We start from the raw sequence: 21,188 nt of genomic DNA on the forward strand, positions 1-21,188 counted from the left end.
AAAGGATGCAAAATTGGCGTGGATACCTTATGTGGTCAAAAAGTTCCAGGGGCCTAAGCGCACACTACCCCAAATAGCCAAAAAAGGCTTAGCACAGGAGGGGAAAAGCCCTAGCAGCGAAGGGGTTAAATACTACAGTAGTTCTACTCACATACTACAAAGTAATATATTCACAAACCTATGACTGCAGGCTTCCACCCCTGCCTCTCCTATGCCTCACACATACGTTTACGTTTTAGTAGTAAATATAGGAAGGAAAATGCAGTTGGGGGAGGGGCTGGAAAATGACGAATATTTACTGCTATATTGGAGGAGTTTAGGGATATTGAAGGAGGGGTCTATGGAGGGACATGTTCATATAAACGCATACCCACAAATGGTTAATTTGCATGTCACAAAGTAAACTTGTTAAGTTACTACTGCCCTGACATTGTCAAAAGAGGTGTAAATGTCCTCCAGCTCAACCTTGAACGTCAGTCAAGCACTTTAGAGGCAAACTCACAGGCACTGCAACACACCCCCATATAAAACAATGGAGGCGGGAGATAAAAATAACACCCTGGCCGAGATCTCTAGAAAGGAAAAGACTTCAGAGGCAAACTCACAGGTAGTGCAACACACTCCCATATAAAACAATGGAGGCGGGAGATAAAAATAACACCTTGGTAGAGATCTCTAGAAAGGAAAATACAGGAGAGGTGGGAGTGGAGATGTGTGGATTGTATTTCGAAGTATTATAACTGAAATACTACGTTATGCACCACAAAATGCTGTTTGTGAATCACCCATATGCCTCTATGCAGACTAATTTAACATTTATCCCTGACGCTCATTCCAGAATGATGGTCCTGGTGGATCGATACATTTGTGTACATGTTCAGAAGCACTTACAGCGCAGAGGACACTGGAAATCTAGTGGCGGTCTCTGCCGGGTTGGAGTTGGGTTTTGTGATGGGTAGGTGTTTCATGCGTTATGAAGCTCAATAAAAAGAATTTAAAAAATGTATAGAATTCAGGCAGCCCACACCTGAAAGAGAAGAGACTAGGGAAGGCGAAGACAGAGATGCTGCTGTTGGAAAGTGGGTGATCAACTCAGCTTTGGATGGTGGGAAGGGAGAGGCCCAAAGACTGGACAGTGAGAGGGGAGACAGCTCATCACAGAAAGGTGGGAAGGAAGGCCATCCATCATGCGGTGGTGGACAGGGAGATTGTGGGTAGCTGCACAGGCTATAAGGAGACCCCCGATAACTTGAAAATGATGAATTGAACAACCCATGAAAATAAGATTTTTATGCGGATAAGACTTGGTTAGAAAACACCCAATGAACCTCGGCTTGCCCAGGCTTTCTCAAGAAACCCCGCTATAATAATCCAGGACTCATTTGCAACACAGATAAGCAAGGCTCTGTCTCTTTCCCTCTTCAACACAGTTTTACACCATAACCTGGACACACACATCATGGGCATTGCAGGCTTTAACTCCAGTCAATTGTCCTCATTTTGAGGAGCAAAAACATACAAGAGATGTATGTCTTCCTTGACTATAATACAATGCAAAAGCACCTATTTGTTCTCTAATTGAACTACCCAGGTCCCTAAAAACATGTCCACGCTCGAAAAGATGCTTCATTTGTAAACCTTTAGAAAAGCACGTGAGATGTTTATGGTCTATAGCTCCCAGAGACAGGACTATTACATCCTCCTTGGTTCCTTGGGAGACATGACTGTTACATCCTCCTCAGTTGCTTGGTACTCAATATTATTCCCTTGTGCTCATGGTGTTTTTTGTAAGGAGCTGCCATCCTTTTAAATCCAGCATACTATAAATGGGTAAATAAATAATTAGTGACTAGAAAAGCAGGCAATGACTGGAGATGCGAGGAGGAGGTGCAGGCATAATCCCAAGGCAGGAACGGGAGTGAGAAACCTGACCATGATGTGTCAGAGTGGAGAGAGTGGAAAAGGAAGAATAAGGATAATAGAAACTAGTGCTCTAAGACACACGCGGTACAAAGCCCTTTACGTGGGATGTTATGGGACATATCCCCTTATTAAAAAGGTAGTTATAGGGGAAGTGGGAGTAAAAGAGCAGAGTATTTTCTGGTGGAGACTTCTGGAGTGAGGAAGGGAAGGAGAGAGGGGAAGAGGGGTAACCAACATAAATGCATGCAACACTTCTCACCAGCTTGCTCCATCTCAAATGGCTCCTTGCAGAACGTGACGACGTCTTTGGTGACAGTGGTGACATTTACAATCACAGAGATCTGGCTGCGGGTCTTTTCTGGGAACTCACACTTGTGGACTGAGGACTCCATCTGTAGCCCAATTCTGGATGGAAGGCACAGTTCCCAGTCTGTACCTCTGTTGATCAAACAAAAACAATGGATTAAAAGGCAATTAGAGGACCTCAAGAGCATGGTTAGAATATATGGTTGAATCAGGCGTCTGGGAAACACAGGACCAGTAATGGCAAAGGCGTGAAAAGCAAAGCAGAAGACTTAAATTTAATATGCTTTTCGGCGGCATATAACAGAGATCATAAAGATGAGAGGAAACTGAATGGTGTTTTGGATACGCAAGAGCAGGAGTGCCGCTATGTTTGGTAATATTTGCAGACGTTTTAGTAAAGTCTGTGAAATACCCAATTACCGTGAGTTGTTAGTTACAGAAATTTTAAATTTTCTCTCAACAGGAGTATCTAGCCCCAATAAAAATATCATGGCTCAATCAATTACAGGATCTTGAAAATCCAGATTTTACTTAACAGGCAAAAAATCAGAAGGGCTTAGAAAGATAACAGCAATATTTTAAAGGATCAGGAAGTATGACAACTGATAAAAGAACTATGATCATCGTTGAGAGAAAAAAAACTCAAGCAACCACAGCAGATGCTGACCCAACTTCATGAATTCATTATAAATATTATAAGAATTATACCCTGCAGATCTGTATGGCTCCGCTGATCATTCTTCGGTTAAGCAAGATGCAGTCTCCTCAACTTCCAACATCAAAACAACAGTTGAAGTTATAAGTACTTGTCTTACAGAGACCAAAAACCTCTCACACCCCAGTCCCAATGGAACCTCGAACGCCATAATTTTAAAAAGTACAGTAAATTGCTCCATACTCTTAACTTCCATGTTCAATTAATTCTGCCTATCAGTAAAATTCCTCCATCTTGGAAAGGATCCATTTGCAACTGTTATACAAACGAGGTCCTAAATCAGAACCGAGCAGCTACTATACAATAGCTTTACTCAATGCTGATGGTTGACTCTTCAGCAAATTATTATTAAATAAAGATCAATTTGCGTGGATGGTTCTTCGCTAATTTCCCCTCATCAGACTGGTTTTTAAGTCCGGTTGTACGACCATGGAAAATATTGTATTCATTAATTGTCTATTCAAAAATATTTTTCAGGTTAAAGGCAAAAAAGATATGCATGTTTTATTGACTAATCTAATGCCTTTGACCGGGTAGGTGAATCGAAACAAACGTTGGTCAAAATTGGTACTTAATAATCCAGTCACATTCGGATACCGGATTCAAGGTAAATTGAGCAATGGTAGGGGATTGACAACCTGCATTAAAACATTCAAATGGTTTAAAACAGGGATGTAGTTGAGCCCCTTTATCATTTTCATTATATATTGTAGATATATTTGTGATTTTAGACAATAAGTATTGAGATTGCCCAAAACTTCGCCACTCCACAATTCCGTTTCTCGCCTATGCTGATGACCTGGTTTAGTGTTCTAAAACTCAAATTGGCCTTCAACAGCAGTTAATTTGCCTCCAGGGTTATAATCAAACAGTATGAAGGAGGAGCCACTTGTCTAACCATCACTATGGTTAAGTCTAAAATAGTTTCTTTATTAACATACGGTTCAATTATAATGAATTCCAGATTTTTAAGGAAGCTAGATATTATATTGTATAATTGTGTTAAGAAGTTATTTAATCTTATACAATCTACGTCGCATGCTACGTTGCATTTGGAATTCAGGATTCCATCAATGTACTCACAGAGTAATATTATTCTATTAAATTATAGCTGGGATTGTGTGGCATCCAAAGAACAGATAGTAAAAGGTATGGTTAAGCATTGTTTGCACATTTCTCACTATGGGGCCGATTATGATAGAGGATTTTCCGCCTCCCCCGGGCCGGCGGAAGCCACCGCCGGCCCGGAGGAGGCAGAAAATCCTCTGCGGAGTCACCAAAGACCCACCGCCGCATTACGATGGCTGGTGGGTCTTGGATTCTGTCCGCTGCTTTTCCGCCGCGGTCGGATTACAACCGCGGCGGAAAAGCTCTCCTTTGGCTGGCAGTGTCTATCAGACACCGCCAGCCAAATTAGGAAGCATTAGTAAACATGCTTTTCCGCGGCGTTTTTTCCGCCGTGGAAAAGCATGTGTACTTTTGCTTTTGGGGGCCTGTTGCGGGCCCCCAGGGCGTAGGCGGGTGGGGGGTGCACATGGGGGGTACCTATGGTACCCCCCAGCATTTACATGCACAAAGCGGCAGGCACCGCACGGTGCCTGCCGCTTTGTGCATGTAAATGTTACACATGCACTTTTAACATTGCGGCGGGTGCTGCTTGAAGCAGCACCCGCCGCAATGTTAAATATCCAGGATGTGACCGCCAGGGTGGCGGTCACATCCTGATTTGCATGGAGGGACCTCCGCAGTCCATGCGGACGGTCCCTCGTCCGTCCGCCATCCTAATCGGCCCCTATGTTTGATATAATGTTATAGTAATGTATAAGGAAGGAATTTTGTACTGTAAGCAATGTTTGTCTTTTTAAATTATTGGTGTGTTTTTTTGGACCTCCGTACGAGTTCCAAAACAAAATAAATAAATACATTGGATTGGTATGGTACTTACAATCAGCAGGGCAAAGTATATTTTTTCAAATCAACTGTTTTTCATTATGCTGAGAAATTACTATTTACCCTCATCAACTAGTATTGCTAGCATGAACAGCTAAACTTGTGAAAAGTTAAATAAACAAGCAATTGATTATGTGAGTTTGAAGCAGATCAGGAGATATGGTTCGGACTAAAAATAGTTATGTCAACGACTCTTACTGTCATAAACAGGTTTCTCCTCTCTATATTCTACTTGGGAGAGGTGTGGCGCCGCGGCCAGGGCGACTGACGCTGGAATCTGGGGACCACGGTTCTATCCCCGGCTCCGGCGGCAGGTTAGCCCAGCACCATGTGACTCTGGGCAATAGCTCGCTTAATCTTCCCGACGGCCCCCAGCGCCTAGAGACCCTTACGGGTGATTGTGCGCTTTACAAATGTGGACTTTACTTTACTTTACTTACGCCGTGACACTCTTGAGTAGCTGTGCGTGCTACAAATCATAATAACATAACATAACTTGCCAGTTTGAGTGTTCGTGGGACAAAGCAGCGAATCTTAAGCCATCATGTAGTCTTTGCTCCTTGATTAAGGAATCGATTGAGTATGTTCTTTGCGTTTGTCCAAAGCTACTTGATATTTGGAAAACACATTTAAAACATTGTTTAGATTGCATGGAATTAGAAAACTTAAGGATACTTATTTTAAGGGGATTTCAGGGCAAATTTAATCGGAGTGTGATGAAATTTATGGCCATAATAGACGAGCACTTTAAACATGCAATCTGACAGTTTTATAAATGTTTATTATTATTGTACAGTTCTTCCTTTTATGGTAATATTTGACGTTGGATCTTTTTGTTTTTAATGTTGTTTTTATTAGTAGAATGTTTTTATAAGATTTTTTTTAACAGCATGGTATCTCATATAATCACTTTTTACATTGCTTGCCACTTTCCTCAATGTATTGTTTTAAATGATTTAAAGAAATCGAAGCAATCACAACTGAAGCCTCAGGTGGATAGGTGGGGAGGAGTGCAGCCTGTTGACACAGGTGGACAGTCACCAGGACTGAAGTCTCAGGGACACAGGGCAAAGTCACAGGGACTATAATCTCAGATACACAGGTAGGGAGCAGAGGAGTCACCCGGTATGAAGTCCAATGGAAATGGTATGGAAGATGGAGGTAGTGAAAGTTTACAGCAAAGCAGCATTTTCAGTGGCTGAAGATCAAAACCTGCAGATGGCCCCTTGGTGACTTTAAGGTGGTTGAGGGAAAATGTCCAGATGTAATACTTCCGGACAGCATAAGAAGAGGAGAGTTTTATTCGCTCAGTAAAGAAATGGAAGGTTTATAGCGACTAGAGAAAGACAAATTGAGTCCCATTTCATGAATGTTTGGTCAGGCTATAAAGCCATTCTAACGAGGGAATTGAAAACAAGAGAATTATTTACAGCGTAAAAGATAAAAAAGTAAGATGACTAAAAGCATTGTTCTACTACTACTGTATATATTTTTCAAAACTTTGCAAATTGTCACTGCTGCAAAATTAATATAAAATTATGAGGATAAAAATGACAAACATTTGGTTTGTGGAAAGAAAATCCTGGTAACACTTTTGGAAAGAGAATTATTTGTGAAAAACGTTTTTGTATGGAAATTGAATCATGTAGGGATTTTTGACTGAAGGTGAACTTTTGTGCATAGATCTGGAGAGCTTGATTTCCTGTCTGTTAGAACTGGAGGTCTCTAGTTGGCAATGGTATACACCTTTGTTCAAATAGGGACCCTCGCTTCTAGTCAGGGAAAGGGGATTACACTCCAGGATAACCCCTGCTCACCACCTTGGTAGCTTGGCACGAGCAGACAAGCTTATCTCAGAGGCAGTGTGTTAAGTATTTGTGAACACATACAGTAATACAGTGACAACACTACAGATGGACACCACACAGGTTGTATAAAAATAAGTATTCTTTATATAGATTTAACACAAGACCATAAATGACAAAAGTCCACAATACTGTACTCAAAATAGACTTAAAGATGGCAGAAGTAACTGAGTTCACGTTGATGATAAATGCAACACGTTTCTCACAAAAGTACCTGGATGCATAACACAAAACAAACAAAAGGTTTGCAGGGAGGGTATGTGTTGATTCTCGTACTGCGTTCCGGTTACAATGCGGCAAGATGGCACCTCGATGCAATGCGACAATCCGGTACGATGCGATAAGATAGCGTCCTTGATGCGATGCGACGATGTGAAGATGATGTGTGCACCCCAATGGCCATGCGGCGAACTCTGTAACTTTGGAGCTGCGGCAGGCCCTGCAACACGTTTCTCCGGTGATGCAACGGCGACCCTTGCGGTGGCAACACACTTCTCTGGTGATGCAACGGCAAACAGCTGCAACAAAGACATGCTTCTCTGGTGATGCTGCGGCGACCTGTGCGGCGGCGACATGCTTCTCCAGCGATGCGACGGCAACAGCTGCGATGACGACATGCTTCTTCTTGTTGAGTCGCGCTTCCAGCTCCCAGCAACACGAAGACTTCTGCAGACAGAATTCCCAGCAAGGAAAATCAGAGGGGGAGCTGGTGGTGAAGTCTTGTAGCCCTGAGACTTCAGCAGGAGGCAAGCATACGTTCAAGCCCTTGGAGAAATATTCTTCAAGATGATGAAAGTTCCTTAGTTCCTTCTCCTTTCCTCGGCAATAAAGAAACCACTGCAGGCCATCCTCAGCAAATAGCCCACTGGCAGAGGGGAGTCCAAACTCCTTAAGCTTCCTTGGTTCTTCTGCTTGGTTTGTCTTGTTTTCCCAGAAGTGATCTAAAGTCTTGGGGTCTGGGTCCCCATATTTATACTACTATTCTCTTTGTTCTCTGAAGGCAGAGGGTCCTGTACCTTGTCCAAACCAGTTCTGAGTGCATTCTGCCAGTGTACACCTTCTTCCTTTGTCAGTGTGGGCCAGGGTCCTCAGACACACCACAGGGGGTGGACCCAGCATTGTGGACGGCAGGCACAGTCCTATTCAGGCCCAGGTGCTACTCCTTCCACCATTCTACATGCAGATAGGTCTATTCAGCCTTGTGCTGACTCGCCCTGTCTCCTGGAGTCACCCCAGCCCCTGTCACTCACAAACCAGACATGGAATACACAACCTAGCAGAGGCAGGCTTGGATGGTTAAGCAAGAAAATGTCTACTTTCGAAAAGTGGTATTTTCAAACACAATGTTAAAACCAACTTCACTAAAATATTTATTTTATCATCCTAAATTCGTTTTTCTACCATGTTTCCTGGGTCAGTTAGGATTATAAGATGCAGTAGCGGCCATGGTGAGAGTGCTGACGGGCTCTGACGTGGGGCGGGAGAAAAGGGCAGGCTGGGGCGTAGTAAACTATGGATTACAGCTGATTAGAGGTAAGTAAACATATAAATAAATAAAACGAATTTTGCTGTACACACTGCATCGCCAAATGCCAGCCCTGAGACAAACTTTACAAGCTGCTTCTATGGGTGGCACAATCAGTGCTGCAAGCCCACCAGCAGTATTTTATTTACAGGCCGAGGGCACACATGGTGCACTGTACTAGGATCTGACAAGTAAATCCAATAAGTCAATGATGGAGTCACTAATCCATTAAATCAATTTAACATAGGGAGCACTTGAAGTGTAGCACTGAATAGCAGTGGCACAGTGCCCAAAGCATCTGCCCAGCGAAAACATATAAAAAACAGAGGAGGCAATCAGTGAAAAATGGAAGGGAGACTCACGCCAATGGTACCAGGTCTAACACTGCCCTATGCTGTTCTCTTGTCAAATCACTGGAAAGTTTCTGTAGGCTTTTTTATTTCTACCTCTGTGAACGTGACAGTCACACACGCCCACTGAGGGTCTCCTCATTTACATGGAGTGTGATCCTAGAGCTTGGCTCTGAGGTTAATGGGGCCTGCAAAGTACACCCCTCTTTTACAGAGAATGGCTATTGCCCTCTCTTTCCAGGCTGTGGTAGACTGACGGTGGTGGCTGCTTTACTGTATAATCAGAGGGAGGGTGTTCGAAATGGGGTTTCTGGTTGGCTAGGGTATGCACCTAAGCCAGGCAGAACCCACCACTCTAGTTAGCACGAGTAAGTTACACATCAAAAATGACCTGAGCTCACCTCTGATAGCTTGGCACAGAGCAGTCAGGCTTATCCCCAGAGGCAATGTGTAAAGCATCTGTGTAGCACACTCACACCAGTGACACAATGAATACACCACAAAAGAGACACCACACAGTAGTATATAAAAATACGGAACTGTATTGCATATAACTATAGACCAAATTACTTAAATCACAGGAACTATGCATACTATACCACACCAGAGTCAGTACTCATTATCCTGACAATGCAAGAATTGACATGACATACATTTTGATTTCAGGGCCAGGCATGTATCCAGTTCTGAAAAGATACATAAATCAAGAATATTGTGCATAATAAGCAAATAATTACATGAGATACCAATAAACATCACCCAAATCACAGTAGGCATCCATGGATATAGGAGCACCTGCGCTCCTACTAGCAATTACACGACAATTTCTGAATTAGGTACAGGCCTTCCAAACGTGCCTGCAGTAAGCGCTGGTGCGCTTTGGTTCCAGTAGTTATGATATTGATGGCAATCCCTGCAGTGCGGGAGGGTTGGTATCAGACAGGTCCAATCCCTGCCAGCCAAACACAGGGTATGGCGAGCCAAGATGTGGGGCAATGTGTGTAGCCGTTGCACACGATGCTTAAAAGAAAGTGGTGTATAGCACAAGGGTGTTTTCTCCATTAGGCAGTGGGGCTTCGCCCCTCAGAAAATTCCTACACATTTACATACAAAAATATTTAATAGATCGATTTTTCTAGAGATACGGTTGTATCTCTAAATAAATTGATGTATTTAAGTCTGGGTTGTCTTTTCAGGCTGCCTGCCCCGCCTCACTCTGAAGCAGGAGACGGAAGCCAGGCAGTAACTCAACTTTCTTAACATGAAGCACGACACAAGGCTTTATGTTTTAAAGCCCTTTATTGCCATTGGGGTCTCTGGTTGTATGCACACTGTAGGCTAGTGACGCATTAAGCTTCACGTTTTCTGCCATAGGAGACTTCATCCATGCGTGATTTAAGACGTCCGTCATTCAAAGGCGTAGATCCCACCCTTTCGTCATACGTGAGAGTAGATGCAAACAAGTCTGATCTGGTGCCTTGTTCTCAGTAATGGTAAGTGATTGCAAGCTAATGCTGTGTTCTGGTGCAACACAAATAAATTGGCCCAGACATTTTCTAATAAACAGGTCAAAGAAAAACATAAAGAATTGCTTTCAAACATTTACATTTTTGCAATCTCGTAATAAGTGGTCTAAATAATCCTAAAAAGTTTACAGAATACATCCATTATAAAATACAGACAATTCCAGGCAAACAAATATTACATATGGTCTAAAGTTAATTAAATTATATTAGTTACATTTTATTGTTAATTAAATATGGTATTAATAGTTATATACATTTATTGTTTAGTAGTTATTCTATTTATTTAAGTTTCATTTGTTATTTTTAACGTACATTTAAATTTAACATTTTGTTAATTATGTTATTTTTTTTAATGGAGTACATATTATTTATTTTTGTTAATTATTAATTGGGTGGTTTTAATAATAAGGTTTGTGAGATATATTTTACATTTACAGTGTTTTAATGTTATTTTTTTAGTTTGTTTAATGTGTTTCAAACAATTTTGTTGGAATTATTATGTAAGTTATTAGTGTGGTGCTTTCTGTTTGTTTTTTGTAGATAAGTAGATTTTATTTAAATATAATTTTTTCTTGAAGTTTATTACTTTTTTCCACTGTGATATGTATTTTTTAATAATATGATCTTATTTTTTTCTGATATTAGGTAGTTATATGTTTTGTATAAAAATTATTAGGAGGTGGAATGCTATTTACCGTTCCTACCAACTCAAAAGCCATCCTTACCGTTGCTTGGATTGGAGTGGGAATAGGTAGTTCTACCCCACCGAAGTCCAACGCTTTACCTACTGTTGCTTAGGCTGGAGTGGGAACAGTTCATTCTGGCCCTCTGAAGTCCAACGCTTTACCTACAGTTACCTAGGCTGGAGTGGGAATAGTAAATCTAACCCCTCTGGAGTCCAACTCGTTCCCTGCTGTTACTTAGATATGAGTCGGAATAGTAAATCTAATCCCTCCGAAGTCCAATGCTTTCTTTACTGTTGCTTATGCTGGAGTGGGAATAGTAAATATAATCCCTCCAAAATCCAACACTCATATTACTGTTTATTAGGATGAAGTTGGCTGTGTAAAGTAAGCCCTTGCAAGGCACATACGTTATGTAATGTTTCTTAATAAGTGTTAATAGTAGGTGTTTGTTTTGTATTTAATATTGTATGCTTTTATTTTTCAAATATGTGTACTTTTTTCTTTATATTTTTCAGAAATGTTGTCTGTATTTAAAATGAAATTTGTTTACATTAATTTTATTAATTTAAATATTTACTGTATATTGTATAATATGTTATTAGAATGTTTTGTTGGTGTTAATATTATTTGTGTATTTTTTTATAAATATGTTGATAATACTTTTATCATGTATATTATAATAAATGGGATTTATATTATGTATTTTCCATATTATAAATATATGTTATAATATATGTTATTTATTCTGTATTATATATATATATATATTACAGTTTTAAGTTTCTTTTGTATATTTGATGTAAAGTGTTAAAGAAAACTATTTTATGGGTTTATGTTATATATACAATTAGTTATACATTTCTGTAGGTTGTACTTATTTTTATCTTAAATTTGCTACCCTAACTAATTTAATTCAAATGTGTTTTTTATATATATATATATAAATATATATACATTGAAATAATTGAATAAAACTGTTTGATTTACATGATATTACATTTAACTTTTTTAATATTTTAAATATATTATTTTCCTGTCTATATTTGATTAAAAAACAAGATTCTGGCTTTGCTTTCAATGATATTCTTTCCTTGGTATTTTTTACACAATATTTTTGTTATTCCTATTATAAATATAGTAAGACGAGATTAGGTAAACAATATTAATGCGACTCGATATGTTAGCACACAATATTTTGTCATACAACCACCATAATGAATGTGTCATATAAATGGATTAGAAGGGGATAAATTGATTTGATCAAACCTGATGGGAAAGTCATTTCTAATGAGCAGCAGCTGAAGGAGGCTGACCCAAAGAAACGAGCTACAGAAGGGGACTGACATAAAAACCCTTTTCATGGTCTTGAAACGAGCACCTCATTTCACCACACCTAGTAAGAGAGGTTGTGCTAACTGCTCAAGGCTAAATTGGAGCGTGGATAACACCTCTGAAAGGCTCACAGGATATTTGATGTCTACTTACAAAATTCAATGTATCAAGAATAGCAGAAATTAGGGGTGGGCGGAAATTATAATTCAACTTATATTTGTAAATTTAATGCACTCTTTTACTCACATTTTACATTCATTCTTTAAGTTACACCTGTGCATGTATAACCATGTATTCAAATTTAGTAATTCCGCGTTACTCATTTAACATAAGATTACTAATAAAGTCCGCCGCTCTGCTCCGCCAGCAGAATTAAGCAGCACAGACAATAACCACCGAAAGTGCAATCATGCTTCAGGGTGTTCACTGCTCACCCAATTTTGGAAAAGGGGGGTGGTGATGGACAGAGTTTCTGAATGATGCAGAATACTCTTACCAAGTCAAGAGATCATGGTTTTAATCCATCACCGTTATTTGGCTCAATGCACCATCCCAGCTCAGAACCTGGCTATATGCAAATTAGTCTGATCCTGTCCCAGTGCATGATGGGAACAGGGCAAACCAAACTACCAAGCCAATTCTTATACTGGTAAGGAAACAAGCTTCCGGGGACCGGTTTCTGGCATCACAGCCTTCTTCGGCCCGGCTTGCTTGAATCCTGATGGTGCAATGAGCAAGGGACTCACGTCTGAGCATACCCTCCCACACATAGTGTGGATAAACCCAAACATCGCCCCCAAAAGGGAAAACAAAGAAGAAGTACGGTGCTGCCTCCTCCCCTCAGACGTTTGGTTATAATTACCATAAGGCCCGACAGATTTCAAAGGACTAGGCATTGGCAGGTGGCTGGAGCTGTCCCATCTAGTGACTGGAAACGGGGGAGCCGGGTGCATGGTGGGAGAGAAACACTGTGAACCCCTCCTTGCTTTGTCTTCCCATGCTCTCATTGTAGCACAGTGAGTGGGAGTTCCTATCCCTGAAACCTGAGGGTCTTTGATGGCTGTTTTATTTTTTTTCGAAAAGACGGCAATTATCTCTCATTTTCAGACACGGCTTGAGAACCTCTCCCTGAACCTTCCACCATCTCGGAATGCTTCCCTATCAGAACCGCATCACACACCAGCCAGGAGGTTGCAACTCTGCCGAACTCCCCATGAGAATACTAGGGCCGAACCCCAAACTCGTCTTGACGTGCTCTGGGAGGCCACAGACTGGACGCAAAGCTTAGCCTGACCTGGAGGAGCCCATCATCACCCGGTCCCCCAATGCTTTTCACCCCAACCTGGGCTTGTCCATCCTGCCTGAGAGTCCCAGCTCTCCGCACCGGGTCACCATGTGCATCGACAACTACCTGCTGCAACAGCCACTGGAGGAGGATTGCACCTCCTTGACCATGGCACAGCACAGTGTACAATCAAGATTTATATGGGGCTGGCGGCACTCGTGGTTAGAACTGATCATCAATGTAAAAAATGTAGACTGAGGTTAGCCTTTTAGGGTGCCAGGAAATAGTCCCTTCCGGCCGGTAAGGACTGTAGACTATGAAAAAAAAGGAGGGAGTGCAAGGACTGCTTGCACTGTTTCCGAAAGGCACTCCAATGGGAGATAAAACTCCTGAATAATAACTTTATCGCAAAAATTCATAAAGTTCAAACAAGCGTAGTCAATGGTAGTCTTTAAGACTACCATTGGAGTGCCTTTCGGAAACAGTGCAAGCAGTCCTTGCACTCCCTCCTTTTTTTTCACAGCACAGTGTACAACAGCTTCTCTGCAAGGTGAGTGTGCATTGCCCCTTTGTTACCCAACATTGATCAGCAATGTGGTCATGCTGGGCATCACCGTGGCCTTTCCACACAGCGGGTGCCACCAGGGTGTGCAGAGGAGACCCGGCTATTTGGATATACCATAGGTTTTAATGGTGTTGTACTTAGCTGAACATTTCACTCGTACAAAACCATTGAAATTCCTCCATTATAGTTAGTTGTACTAACTATAACTCGTGTGCCTGCAATCCACTGCTGATGACGTCACATATTAAATCATTCATGACATGTTCAGTGACATCACTGATCACATCACTGATGACATCTCAGATGACATCACTGATGACATCATCCAGTGCATGTGGTTTGGTTCAATATTTAAATAAGTATTATAAATAAAGCAGTCTGCATTGAAGACTGAGTGGATGTATAAGTGTCTGGATGGAGGATTTAGTACCAGTATGATTGACTGTCTAAGTGACTAATTTAAAGTGTCTCACTAAATATATGCGATAGTGATTAAACTGTGTGAATATCTGTATCACTCTATTTCTTGTTGTGTAAACTACTATATCAGTTGGTTACTAGTTATGTGAAAGTCTATATTAGTTATTAATTAGTTATTAATGAATTTTCTTTCAATACTGAGGGTTCCTGAGGGCCAAATAGCCCAACAGGTATCTCCAGTAGGCGCCAGGGAGCTGCCTTGCAGACAGGTGTTCAGAGGCCACGCCCCTTTTTACACCTCTCTGAAACGCAGCTCTGTGGCGCTTATTGGAGGTACCTAGTGGGCTAGTTGACCCTCAGGATTCAAGGGGACTTAATCTCCCAACTTAGAACGGCCTACAGGGCGCGTTTACACAGTGGTGAAGGGAGGGGACGAGGCCTGAGGTGACGTGTGCAAACACGCCCTGTGGCGCGTTTTAAGTTGGGGAAAAAATTCCCCTTCAATACTGAGGGACATTGGGGGCCAACTAGCCCACCAGGTGCTTCCAGTAAGCGCCGCTGCGTTGCAGAGTGGTGGTGCAGGCCGTGCTCCTTTATACACCTCTCTGCAATGGCGCTTACTGGAGACACCTAGTGGGCCCCCCACCCATTTCTTACATTGCCCCTGGGATTTGGCTCCCCCGGGGGCTGAATATTAACAAAGCGCGGGAGCTCGCGCTTGTTTTTTTTTTTATTTTTATTTTTTATAGAAAACCTTTATTGCACCTCGCAGTAATACACAGCTGTTGGCCTACAACCCTCCGGGCCGGCCACCATCATGTACTGATAATCAGTCTGCCCCGAGCAGGGTCATTCACAGTGTAAATTATTGATTACAGAAAAAGGCAAATCAGTGATAAATGAAAAGGGACAGTACGAAGGATAAAGAAACGGATCAGAAAAGGTTTTCGTTTTTTGTTTTGTAGAAAAAGAACAAACAACTAGGAAATCACATTGTGGTCATCGTGGAATCAACAACATTTCAATTGGTCGGCTCAAAAAGGTCTAGAAATCGCCAGGCATTTCCCACACATCGCTATCTACGGGACCCACCCCACTCTACTCGGGTCTGGGCCTCCCCACCCCGGGCCATTAACTCCACTACATTCTGAGCATACCCACCATCCACTCTCAGGTCCAATCAGCCATCCTCCTCTTCATCATCGGAATCCATGGGGTCCTCCTCCGGTAATGGCTCACAGATGTCACCCCGGTATACATTCCAGGGGGTCCATATTTTATTTCATTTCCTCGGACACGCTCGGCCCAGGTACACTACCCTCTCCGTCACCATTGTTCTATCCATATTTTTGCACCATTGTGTTTTCGTCGGTAAGTCTGCCACCCCCCAACGCTGCGCAATATCACGTTTTGCCATCATCACACCCAAAGTGACCCAAAGCTGGCCACTTCTGGACAAATCATTCGGACTCCACACATTTAACAGACAAACCCGCGGTTCAGGGAGAATGGAGGTCCCAAGGGTCTGTGAGATTGTGCGCATTATCTGCCTCCAATATTCCTGTAGGCGCGGGCAGTCCCATATAGTGTGATAGAATGAACCCTCTTCCCCACAGCCTCGAAGACAATAGGGGTGTTGTGCTCTGTGAATGAGGTGCAATGTCGTTCTGGTGTAGTACACTCTGTGTAGAATTTTGAGTTGCACTAGTCTCAGTCAAGCAGAGACGGCCACCTCCCGCGGGGACGCCATCGCCTCTTGCCATTCATGCTCGTCCATCTCGCCTATCTCTCCCTCCCATTTAGATTTCAGCAGAGTCATCGGGTCAGGTAAGTTATTAATGAGTTTGCGGTAAGTCAACGATGTCGCCCGCTCAGCCATAAAATCGGTAAGGAGCCGATCCTCGAGCGGGGACGATTCTGGTACCTCTTCCCCAGGGGTCGTGGCGGCAAGTAGGGCATGTCGGATCTGTACGTATCTGTACAACTCCCGTGTTCCCATCTCGTACATCGCCCTCAAACGGTCGAACGGTATAACTTCTCCCTTTTCCCATAGGTCCCCTACCGTTGATATTCCGATGGCGTCCCACTGGGAAAAACCCTTGCTATTTCTCAGGTTTCCCAATGCACGGGAATCCCAGAGCGGGGTGAGCAGTGTTAGCCTTCCTTTCCAACCCAGCGTTGCCAGTGCCGAATGCCACAATGCCACGGTGAGTCTTGTGGGTCCCAGTAATTTCCGCCCTTGACGTTGGTCATAGAGCGGGGCCAACATACTATCAGTGCCTAGTTGAGCCCAGTCAGCCTGGAAGGCCGGGTCGGCTCGGGAGACATGAATCCACTGATTGATGGGCTTGAGATGGGCCGCCCAATAGTACAGATTGAGGTTCGGCAGCGCTATCCCACCGTCGCACCATCCCCTATGCAATTTGGTCTGTGCAATCCGCGCCGGCCGGTTATTCCATAACAATCCGGACACCAGGGCCGCCACCTTCTTGAAGTAACCCGGAGCCACCGGGTACGGCGTGTTCTCCAATATATATAAAAAACGGGGAAGCGACATCATCTTATAGAGCGCCGCTCTGCCCAGCATCGTCAAAGGCAATCCCGCCCAGAATTTGACGTCCTGTTTCAATCGTTCCAGCGGTGGTGCTAGATTCATACGCGCAAACTCTGCAGGATCCCCTGTTACGTGGATCCCCAAATACTTGAAAGAGGAGCCAGCCATCCGCAGTGGACAGTCCACGCCCAACTCAGGGAGCGGGCCTCTCAGAACATACAGTTCTGATTTATTCCAATTTATCGTGTATCCCGACACAGCGCCATGAGCGTTACAAAGGTCTAAAAGAGCCGGCACCCCTTGTTCAGGGTCAGTTAAGTACACCAGCATGTCGTCCGCATAGAGGGAGAGCCGGTCTTCCCATCCCTCCCTCCACCGTATGCCTTTGAGTAGCGGGGTCTGACGTATCAGGATCGCCAGAGGCTCCAGGGCGAGTGCAAAGAGCAAGGGGGAGAGGGGACAACCCTGGCGGGTGCCCCTTCCCAAGGGGAACGTCCGCGAGATATGTCCATTAGCGACCACATGAGCAACCGGCTTCGTGTATAATAATTTGACCCACGAGATAAAAACGGGGCCAAAGCCCATGTGAGCCAGGACCTCAAAAAGATAATTCCACTCAACTAGGTCAAAGGCCATCTTGGCGTCTAAGGCCAGTATGACCGCTTGTCCTGGGACCTCGTCCGCCCTCGCCAGCACTCCGTGCACCCTGCGGAGGTTCATCGCTGTGTTCCTGTGCGGCATAAATCCAGACTGATCCGGATGTATAAGGTCTGGCAGGTGTGACATTAGCCGTGAGGCCAGGAGTTTGGCCAGGATTTTAACTTCCGGATTCAGCAATGAAATAGGGCGGTATGAGGAGCATTCCTCCAGCGGCTTTTCAGGTTTGGGAATCGCTACTATAGCGGCCATCCTCTGGTCCAGTGGGAGTTCCCCCTGTTCTAAACAGTCCTCATACATGGCCAACAAGTGGCCGCTGAGGTTGTCTGTCTCAGCCTGGTACCACTCCACCGGAATGCCATTGGGACCGAGCGCCTTGCCAGGCTTCAGCGCTCGGATAGCCATCTTAATCTCCTCTTCGGTTATGTCAGCCTCCAGCTCGGACTGTGCCTCTGGAGTCAGGATCGGAGTAATTATCTGACCCAGAGCTGCACCCGCCATATCGGAGGATACCTCCCTGTCGGGGGTGTACACCCCTTCGAAGTGGTCAGCCAGCAACTCCACAATCTGTGCAGGGTTCGTCCGTAATACGCCTTGACTGTCCGTCACTTGCTGGATACCCCTAGCGCTACCCCCTCTCTTGTCTAACCAGGCCAGCATCTTACCTGCCTTATCCCCAACGTCGTAGACCCTGTTCTGCGAGTCTGTTATTTGGCCCCTCACTTGATGCCGGAGGTGATCCGTATACAACTGCTGGTGTAATGAGAGGGTGTGTGCCGTGTCTAATGTAGGGTTTGCTTCATGCAGTGTTGTGGCGTCGTTAAGAGCCAGTTCAAGTCTGTGCAGCTCTGCAGCCCCTTCCCTTTTATGGCCCGTTATTGAGTTTATAGCCTGCCCACGTAGGACCGCCTTGTATGCTTCCCACAGGATCCCGGAGGACTCCACCGAGTCAACATTTTCTTCAAAGTACTGCGTGGTCGCTTTACGGAGGGCCTTCCTGATCCTAGGAATCTTGAGATACGAAGCTTGTATGGGGTAAATACGTCTACGGGACTTAACCTGTGTGGAGATCGTGAGGGATATCGGAGAGTGATCAGAGATGCCTCTAGGGCATATGTCAATGGTATCTACATGTTGTATCCCGTCACATAGTGACAAAAAAGAAGTCTATCCGGGATAAGCTGTTGTGGACTGTGGAATGATATGTGTACTGCTTGGCTCGAGGGTGGACGTATCGCCAAACATCCACCAGACCCATCGCCGTTAGAAAGCTCTGAAACCGGGAAGGACCCCCTGACGAGGCCAACACTGGGAATTTATCAAGTTGTGGATCAAGTATAGCATTAAAATCCCTCCCGATAATGACATCACCCTCGGGAAGGGTCAACAGGAAGTCGCCCAGCGCCGGGAGCTTTACTGAGTGAAGCGACGGGGGGATATAGACAGACACCACATTAAGAAGCCGCCCCTCCCACCGTCCCTGTACCGCTGCAAAGCAGCCCTGTCCGTCGGTCATTGTGCCCAGGGGAAGGAAGTGCGAGGATTTCTTAATCAGGATGCCGGTGCCCCGGGATCCCGAAGAGAACTCCGAGTGAACCAACATTTTATAGCCTCTCCTATCTAAGGCCCTAGTGGCCCCCCCAGTTAAGTGTGTCTCCTGTAGCAGTGCCAGGCTGGGCCTCTGCCTCTTTAAAGCTGTCAATACCAGGCCACGCTTCACTTTATCTCCCAATCCCCGTACATTCCACGTCAGCAAGCGCAGGGGGGAGCCGCAGGAGTTCAGCCCGGCTTCACCCGGGCTACGTATCGGGCCTGCTGCCATTGGTCAATCTATGGGTATAGTGAAGTGTATCCAGGTTAAAGACCCGAACCCATAAGGCCTTCGTGCCCACCAAAGCAAACATCCGGAACATTCCAATTCTCGACCATCTTTGTGAATTACAAACAAACAACCAACAACCCCCCCCTCCCATCCCCCTCCCTGCCTCCCTGCTTAACGGACCTTCAACTGCCCGCCTCCCCAACTGAGCAGAGCGCTTTACCCATCCCAGAACTAGAATACTTGCACGTTGGGGGAGAGTGTCTCCCTTGGCAGGCGGCATCCCTGCTCCCATCAGGGTCACCCTGGCCAGCGTCCAATCACGACTCTCATGTAAAGGTAATTAAGCAAAGGAGTCAGCGTTCATTATGCAGGTAAGTGTCCGAGCTAGTCCCTCATTCAGTTTCTGGCAGGTCTCTGGACGGTGATCTGTGGGGCTCCCCTCTGCCCGACGACGGCGACCCAGCTCGGCTGCCATCGCGATGTCCGTGGTTTGTTCTGTTGGACCTACGCGGAGGTCCCGCGGTGCGCCAGCCGTCAAGCCAGTCTCTAGCCACCTCCGGGGAGTCAAAGAACCATACTTTTTTGTCGGCGACCACTCGAAGCCGAGCCGGGTACAGCATGGAGTATGGAAGCTCCTGCTCTCTCAAAGTCTTTTTCACTTCCAGAAATGTCCTCCTCCGACGCGAAACCTCGGCCGTGTAATCCGGGAAGAAGGATACTCTCGAGTTCTGGATTTGGATGGCCGGGGCCACCCTCGCGGCCTGCAAAACGGCGTCGCGGTCCCGGAAGTTGAAAAGTCTCGCCAGAATCGGTCTGGGCGCAGCCCCTGTCTTCGGCTGGCCCCCTGGCACCCTGTGGGCCCTTTCCACAGAAAAAAAGTTTGAGAGGCCCTTGGGGTTAAGCTGGTTCTTGATCAGGTCTTCCACATACAGATCCATGGCGCCTTTCGTCTCAGACTCCGGAACTCCCAGGATGCGAACGTTGTTCCTCCTGGAGCGCCCTTTGTGATCATCCAGCTTCTCCTTAAGTACCTTGTTGTCCGCCTGCAGTCTCTCTACATCCCTCTGCAGAGCGGACACGTCCTCCACCAGGGATTTGGCCACTACCTCCACCTGCTTTACCCTTTCGCTCATTTTCTGGAGGTCAGCCCGAATGAGCGTTACCTCCGTTGCCGTCGCTCACACCGTCGCTTGCACCTGGGCCAGGGCGTTGAGAACGTCTTCCAGCGTGGCTTTCTTCACTCCGTCGCCCTCCGTCCCTTTGGTCATTGATTTCCGTTGCTCCGACGCAGGGAGAGATTGTTTGTCATAAGCAAATTTGTCCAATTTGGCCTGGGTGGAGTTGTGCTTGGGACCCCTGCCCGCCATCGCGTGCCAGGAGGGTGGTCGTTTGTGTGCGCCTCCGATAAGGGTCCGTGAGGTGGGGAGCGACTGGGTCACGGTGTCGGACGAGTGATGAGCTCCCCTTCGGGTACTGTGCGAGTAGGCCTGGTTAGACTTGCGGGAAGTTCTTGTCCGAAGTGGCGTGGGATACAAGAAATGGCGGCGGTGACGCAGCGAGTTCAGGGTCCGCTTTGAGACCGCTCGGTCAATGTCTATGGCACTAAGGTCGGCGCTGACGGAGCATCTCACCTCCGGAGGGACTGTGTGAATGTCGGGTAGCTCAACGACAGCGCCTCGCAAGTCGTGCCGTAGTGCGAGCACTTCC

At 45.1% G+C, this 21,188-nt stretch overlaps 1 protein-coding gene across 1 annotated transcript in view; it reads right to left on the minus strand.

The window, feature by feature from the left end:
• The window catches only part of MPL (MPL proto-oncogene, thrombopoietin receptor), a 285,621-nt gene that overhangs the window by 122,750 nt on the left and 141,683 nt on the right, over positions 1-21,188 (minus strand). Inside the window, exon 7 of the mRNA XM_078673533.1 lies at positions 2,183-2,361. Coding sequence (XP_078529659.1) covers positions 2,183-2,361 — 179 coding nt within the window. The remainder of the gene's footprint in view (positions 1-2,182; positions 2,362-21,188) is intronic.

This window comes from Lissotriton helveticus, chromosome 1_2, assembly GCF_964261635.1.
Source record: "Lissotriton helveticus chromosome 1_2, aLisHel1.1, whole genome shotgun sequence".
Lineage (NCBI taxonomy): Eukaryota > Metazoa > Chordata > Amphibia > Caudata > Salamandridae > Lissotriton > Lissotriton helveticus.